Genomic DNA, 8,057 nt, shown 5'->3' with positions numbered 1-8,057 from the left:
AATAACCTAAGGGATCACATTCCACAAAATGGTACTCTGATTAACCGAGGACCAACGGCTTTCATCAGAATTCGTGGATTATGTGGCCCTCCATTGAAAAATCTTTTCCGTCACCCTTATTCAATGGCTTAATGTGGAATTCTTTTTCTTGTTTGATTTTGATTTGTGTTTTTTTATTTAGATTCCACGGTTTTGATGGTTGACTTTAAGTTTGCTTTTGATTTGATAGGTTTGGGCTTTTTATTTTGAGTTTTGGAGATTAGGGTTTGGATTTGAGTTGATATTGTATGTACGAGTGTGCTTAGAATGTGGATAGGACAATGGTTGGAGAAGAAAATCATAAGAAAAGACCAAAATGTCCAAACTTACAGGAGCGTTTTAACAGAAGTTGCTGCTAAAGATCAAATCAATAACGGAAATGAAACCACGGCTACCAATCCATAAAAATGCGAGTGACCCAATCTGTAACTTTTATATAACCACAAGGATGAGAACTGTAATTTACTCTTCAGCTTACAATGAAAGTAGAAGCAAATATGTTCCTTTACATACTAACATATGATCCATCATATGATATGATTCAAATTTCGTATTAGCGATACTATTCGTACTATAATAGTGAAAGAACTTGAGAACACAAAACCTCCACAAATCTATTCGTATGAGATCCAAACATCATGCAAGATTATATATACCAAGCTACCCACACAAAATCTTAACATGGTCATATATACCATTAAGATAAGTCAAGATACATACTCCACGGTTAAAAAGTTACAGACAAGTTGATCCAGATACCCACGGTTAAAAAAATGCGGTTGGAGACTATGGAGCAAGATGAGTCAAATAAAAAAAGTCAACTACTTAAACTGTGCATAAGATGACTTTGAAAACTAAAGCTTCCCTACCAACATAAGTCACAAACATGAAGCAGACTAAACTAATTTCTACTAAAATCTTTACCAAGAGCAAAGCCCTGCTAATGAAATTTCTATTAGAATTTACATTAGACAGAATCCTAACCGATCGATAAACAAGATAAGAACTTGCAACGAAAACGGAACCCGTCTTCAAATGAACCATGGCTGATGTCTGCATCCGCTTTATTACCTTCGACAAATTACAACATACTAATCCTCAATCTCCCTGAAAAAACAAAAAAATGAAACAGATATTAAATGTCGATAAACAACAAAGTTAGTTGTTAGCTGAAAAACTAGCTGTCAGCTAATAAGTTAGGGATGTATGGTAAAAAAGTAGTTGATAAAATAAACTAAAACATGATTTTTTTGGTCATTTACGTAAAATATAAGGGCCATAATTAGAAATTGGTGAAAAAAACCAGTTCATTGAAAATGCCATCTGAAATTTTAAAAAGTTAGCTCATCACTTACCAAACAAACTAGGTATTTCAATAACTAATAAGAAAGAAAATACGTACTTGCATGATCTCTTATTGTGGCCGAGCCCTTTACACTTCCCACACTGGAGTTGGCGTTTAAGGAAGTCGGAGGGTCCGATCCGACCCGGTGCAACCTTCCGTATCTTGGTCCTTCCCGGGGTCCGCATAGTGGGCGGAGGAGTAACAAGAATCGTACCATCTTCAGCATCGCTATCCACACCCCGTTCGACATTTGGTATCGGGTGAATCGAGTCGGCATACGTCAATTGGTAGGTCTCGACATGGAAGTATCTGGAGCAATGGTCGTACGGGCTCCGACCGTATGATTCCAAAACCGCAATCGCATGGCAACACGGCAAACCGGTAAGCAGCCACCCTTTACAGCTACAATCCCAATTCTCGATATCAACTATATCGACTGTTTCACCATATCGAACCTCAAATTTGCTTCCATGGGACCGTAATACTTGGACAGAACGCGCTTTTATGATCTCGTTCTTTAGTTTTTCTTCCATGGAAGGCGTTAACCGAGTTATCCACTGGCTCGATTCAACTCGGCGAGTGTAAATGAGCTGCATCATCTTACCCCTTAATTCATCGATCATTTGAGTTATCGGCAACTCGTTTGCCTCCGATACCCACGCATAGAAAAGATGTCCGAAATTCGATGTCATATGGTTGTACCTCAGCCCACCGAAGAACGTGTTTGCCCAGTGCTCGGGCTCGCTACGAATAACCCAATTGTAGGCCTCTGGAGAGATGGCTTTAATGTCTTCGGTGCACTTCTCAAAAGCCTCGAGTTTAGGTGCGTGTGCAGCCGCATAAAGATCTTCTACCATGAGCCGCCTAGCATCATGTGAGAAATGGCCTTTCAAATCTTTGTTAAGTTTCTCGGCTAAATAACCCAGACAATAGGCATGATAACACTCGCCGCCAAATATCTCCCGTAACGACTCCCGCAAACCCTTCTGAAAATCAGCAACGAACGTGATTTGACCAGGAGTCGACACCACAAGCTTGAGTTCCGTTAAAAACCAATGCCAGTTATCGTCAGTCTCTTCGTCAACCACCGCAAACGCCACCGGAAAAGCGCCATCGTCACCATCAGCCGCCGTGGCCGTCAACAACATCCCTTGGTACCGTGAGTTCAACGGCGTGCTGTCAAGAAAAAGCAGCGGGCGGCAGCCTTGTAGGAAGCCAGAAATTGAGGCATGGAACGAAACAAAGAGGCGATGAAAACTCGAATCCTCCTTCGTGCTAAACGTAGCAAGACTACCAGGATTTGTTTCCATTATCTTCTCACAAAAAAATGGGAGCTCGCTGTATGCATCTTTATACGATCCCAGAAGCTGTTCTCTTGCATACTCCTTAGCCCGCCTTGCTTGTGAATAGTTCAAATCGATCCCGTAATCCCGTTTAAGCTCGGTAGCAATATCTTTCGGCTTAATTTTTGGCGATTCCTTCACCTTTTCTTTGATGAGATTCCCGACCCAGCTTCTTTTAGCTCGAAATGGAGCTTTTGAGGTAACTCCTTGGCAATTATGAACGGGCCTCATCGTCTTGATACACACCAATTGGGTGGTGGATAGCTTCGATGCATGGATCCGCCATGGACAACCTTCGGCCTTGCATTTCACGGTTACACGTTGATTCTCGTTCTTTTTGTACACAAAATTGAATGCGTGTGCAATCGAGTACTTTCTTAGGGTCTCTCGGAATTCGGCCAGTGAATGGAATCGTTGGCCAACGCCCGTTATAAGATTTTCCCACTGTTTTGCAGCTATGCGCTGATCGTTATCAATGACAGCCATAGGGAATGGATTGCTGGAAATTGGAATAGCCCCTGGAGTGATTTCGTTTGTCGTCTCGATGTCAACAGATTCGTTGAGAACGACTGCATTATTTGGAGTAGCAGTAGGGGCGGCGGCAAGAGCAGCAGCAGCGGGGACAACTGCCGTTGTGTCAGCCTTTGGTGGCGCCTTCTGTGGTCTACACAAAAATTACGCAATAATTAACCATCAAAATATATCTGCCATAGAAGCGATGCTCCAAGGCCACAGAGAGATTATCTGACTGAATTACAGGTAGGGAAAATGCATCAAAGTTTGGTCGATTTACTATTTAGTGTACCCATTTTACATGAAACATACTGATTCTGTAACATTAGATGGCATAGGTACCCGTTTACGAAATGGTTACCACAAAGGGGACCACAAACTTGGCTTCAACATCATTGCTTAACAAATTACAGGTCACAATGGGTACTCCATCCGTCCCAAAATAAATGTAAGGCACATAGTTACAGAGATGTGTAATCACTACAATTATTATTTAACTAAATGATAATTTTACCCTTAGTAATAGGAGTAATTAAGGGTAGAACTGGAAAAAACACTTCCTTCTTAAAGTGAACAAAATAAACTAAGACAATTATTTTGGGACCGAGTGAGTCCAAAATAAGAAATTTTGAAACTTTGTTACATTGATCGTGCAAAAAAGTGTTCGAGTTCTTTGTAACACTAAATAGGAACTACAGGACAAACTTCATTGCATTTTGATGCACTTTCCCCCGCACATCAAATACATAATAAGTGTATATAATTACCTCCGAGCAGGCTGCTTTTTCTTGGCATTTTTACCCGCGGGGGCTTCTTTCATAATAAAAACCTCAAGCTGATCGGCTTCTTTGTAGTAATTCACCATTCGCTGAAAGTCTTTATCTTTCGATACAGTAATCAGATTCTTCTTGTTAGCAGGCAAGAAGTACTTAATGACCATCCCATCTACAGTTGAATCGATAGTTTCCGCTATCTCTTGTTTGAAACCACTCAACTGCATATTTTCATCAAGATCAACAGCATATGCCTCCCCGCCAACATAAGTCATTGACCCATCATCATGCATTTCGAAATCGCCACCATATTGGCAAATTGCTATCATCTTCTTTGTAGTTACCATCGCCATCTCCGTACCCGAAAGAAATCAAATCTTGATACTGAAAGAAAACCCACAATTAAACTAGATTTGAAACCAAATCAACAAGCATAATTGAATCTTTACAAGATTCCAGCTCTGAGCCTGAGAAGACTTCTGATTATCTAGAGGATCCTGTGATTAGATATGGAAATCTTCTGCTGACCATTCATAAATCAGCAAAGATGACACACATGATTGATGATTCATGATATTGACCACAAACAACCCAAAAGAGAATCACACAACAAAGATAAGTCAATATCAAATCAAGAAGTCAAACCCTACAAATCTGTTATGCAAAACGAAACCCCTTGTTAAAGATGGTCTCAATTGTCCACAATGGCAAAATCAAACTGTAATCGAGCTAGACTTGACTTTATTTGACTCAGGATGATGCAAGAAAAGAACCCAATTTCGCTGATGGGTTTCTTCTAGAAATTATAGACAAACAAACAAGATTACTACGGAATTGAACACATCAACCTTGAAATCATAAGATCTGTTATAATTTAAATGCAGGATTTTGGCAATAATTTCAAAGGAAACTCCAATTGATTCCAAGATGGTTTGGATTGTCCATAATCAAACACTAACCAAGCAACATTTGACTTTATATGACTCGTTATGATTCACGAAAAAGAACCCAATTTCGATTATGGGTTTCTTTTTAAAAAGTTATAGACGAATGAAACAAAACTAACATAGAATAAAACACATCAACCTTGCAATCATAAGAATCTTATGCTTCAAATGCAATATTTTTGGCAATAATTTCAAAGAAAACTCCAATTGATTCCATGAGAATCATACTCAACCCTATAACTAGTCTCATAACATCATAAGGAGGTCAAACAAAATAAATAAAACCCAACTAACTACTCATGTTTACATGCAATAGAAAGATAAACAAACTGAATAAACTAAAGCCTTGACTAAATCAAACTAAAGCTACTATTCAATTTTCACCTCCCTCCATTAAAGGATGGTAATTCTTGAACCATTCTACAGTAACCCAAGTAAGATCTGAAAGTTTCAGATCGTACAACCAAAAGTGAAATCGACAATAGCTGCAGCTAAAATCATCAATAAGCAACAGTTACGGAAAGAAAGCATCTACTGGGTGTAAACAGACATTATCATTCAGATTATAATCAAATCTGAATATCCTTTCACTGAAAGAAGATCCACAGATAACCCAAAAAAATTCAATTCAAATCAAGTAAAATCGAACCCCTACGAGACTTGATGAAAGTCCACGAAGAAATCATAACATGTAAAACCCCAGAACTAACTAAAAAATCAATTTTTTCGGGTCACTTTCACGAATTAACCTGATCAAACAGTTAGAGACTGACAATAACGTCAAATAAGAACAACGATACCAAATCAATAAGTCAAACCCTACAGATCTTTAAACCAGAAAACAAAAACCCAAATCGAAATCGTCCCAATTTTTCAAAATTAAACAAATCTAGCTAAAATTGATTCAAAGACTGACGAGGATTCAGATAAAGATCCCAATTGGGAGTTAACCCTTTGTTTAAAAGCTATAGATGAAGAAAATCGAAATAAAGTGAAAGGGGGAAGTAAAGGGAAATACCTCTTAAAGATTAGGGTTCAAATACGAAACTTTTGTATGAATTTTCTGGTCTGCCCTCGAAGATTGCAGGTAGGGCTAAGGGGGTTGAGAAGACGAGGAGAGAAAGAAGGGGGGATAGAGAGAGAAAAGGGTTAGAGGAAGAGGGAGGAAGAGAGGCGCATCTATTGAAGCTTAGGGGGGTGCAATAGGGCAAACTATCTATATAACCCTACACCTACTTTTTGCAATTCAATACCTCCACTCCATTCATAGCCGTCGATTTTTATTTACTATTCCATCTTCATCCGTTGATTATAACGAGAGGTGCACAATACGGGTATGGGTTTGCGTACCAACTAGCAATTTCTCATTTTTTAAATTCTTTTTTATATTTATCCACTTTTACATTGTAATTTTGGATTTTAAATTATAATAAGTTTTTTTTTATCGTGATATTTTAAATATTTAATTACAATATTATTATATTGTATGTAAATTATTAAGCTATGTTTTTATTTGATTCATGAAACATATTTTTGAAAATCATAAATAAAAATCTGCAATTTAAAATGTTAAATTAAAGATTTATGGCTTCAAAATGTTTATTTAAAAATGTATTTTAAAAAATATGTTAAATTTCAATTAAGTATTATATGACATTTTCTCAAATTATAGACAATTATATAAGACTTTTGAAAAATGGGTTCCCAAATTAAGACCGGATTGAAATATATTTCATTTATTGAACATAATTTAAACCAGTAAAACAATAAGTTTTAGGTGTAGATTTTCTCAAGAAAGCAATGGTTCAATTATTCATTTGAGTTATGTGTATCATGAGTTGTATGTGTATCACAATATCCTCCTCGGTTACCAATTAAACTCAAAAACTACCTAAGAGCTAAGGAATTATTTGGCACTTGATAACATTACTTCAATAAAATATAGATTTTGAAATTATATTGAATATTTAGAAGCAGATAAAAATCAAAACTTCTTAGTATACCAATGAATTGCTTGAGGTGGAAATTTTTATTTAAAAACCCAATATTGTCTTTTTTGTTACCAACCCAAATGCTTCACAATTCACTGATTTCATGTATTTGCTCAAGTCAAACTGTATTGTATATAACCATAATCATGAAAATCAATTCAAAGTTTGGCATGATCTATCTTTCCAAACTAGTCCCCTCACCCCACCAACACTATTACACGATTGAGGCATATCAATGGAGTATCCTCATGTTGACAGTCAATAATAATAGTTATGAACATTCAAATACATTTAATTATATAAAAAAATCAACATTTAAAGCCAATAATGTTGAATACATATTGTTCCTAATGAAATATTCATATTTTACAACTTGAAATCAAAAGAAACAAACAAAAACCGGTAAAAAGAATCACATGGGGTGAAAGTGGGATGAGTTTAACCTAGCATTCTTTATAAATTCAACGTAATTGCGGCTTCAGTTGTCATCTCTATATGGTATATTTAGAAATATTCAATGATCTTCAAGAATGCATTAAGAATAATGACAAGATTAGAAGAAATTGAACCCTAGAAATGGTATTCGACTTCTTGTCTCTCCCTTTTAAGGTACGCTTCTAACTAATAATGAAAGATAAGCTTAAACTGATCCTCTACATATTATATAAAGTTAGGTTTACAACAAGATGCATTGACTAACTTGCCCTCAAATTTGGCAACAGGTGTGTTGTTTTCTTGTGCTTTGCCTAGCACGACTAAACATTACTTGTACCTTCATGTTTCCCATCTAATATGAGTGTGTGATCCCTCCCAACAATTTGGAAATATCAAGGGACATTTTTAGTAGGTTATGTGATTTTCTTATTGTTGTGTTTATTGCACAACAACATACTTCTTCCAAGGGGTTTGTTGTTCTTTTTCTTTCGTTAATTTGTATTAGTATGATGTTGCTTGATAGCCTCATTTCAATGGTTATATATTGCTTGTTCTTTTATTTTGATTATGTTGATCATCTCTCTCAGTGATTTTATGATAATCCCTTTTAATCTATCGATGTAATTTTGTTTCTGTATTTTCAGTTCCAGCGATCAGACACTGAGTATGTT

The 8,057-nt window shown here is 36.6% G+C and overlaps 1 protein-coding gene across 1 annotated transcript; it reads right to left on the bottom strand.

Moving 5' to 3' along the window:
• Positions 1 to 712: 712 nt before the first annotated feature.
• LOC112519866 lies at positions 713 to 6,123 on the bottom strand. The gene is made up of 4 exons (XM_025128175.1): positions 5,979 to 6,123; positions 4,008 to 4,397; positions 1,442 to 3,391; positions 713 to 1,146 (listed from the first exon to the last, which is right to left on the bottom strand). The coding sequence occupies exons 2-4, from the start codon at positions 4,364 to 4,366 to the stop codon at positions 1,131 to 1,133; spliced, it is 2,325 nt and encodes a 774-aa protein (XP_024983943.1). The 5' UTR covers positions 4,367 to 4,397; positions 5,979 to 6,123; the 3' UTR covers positions 713 to 1,130.
• Positions 6,124 to 8,057: the final 1,934 nt, after the last annotated feature.

This window comes from Cynara cardunculus, assembly GCF_001531365.2.
Source record: "Cynara cardunculus var. scolymus isolate 2C chromosome LG 10, CcrdV1, whole genome shotgun sequence".
NCBI classification, from domain to species: domain Eukaryota; kingdom Viridiplantae; phylum Streptophyta; class Magnoliopsida; order Asterales; family Asteraceae; genus Cynara; species Cynara cardunculus.
This window is presented reverse-complemented; position numbering and strand designations above follow the sequence as displayed.

Coding starts and splice junctions, on each gene's coding strand:
- LOC112519866 (XM_025128175.1), bottom strand. CDS start 4,366: ATGGCGATGGTAACTACAAAGAAGATGATAGCAATTTGCCAATATGGT. Junction 3,392..4,007: donor AAAAAGCAGCCTGCTCGGAG/GTAATTATATAC, acceptor ATTTTTGTGTAG/ACCACAGAAGGCGCCACCAA.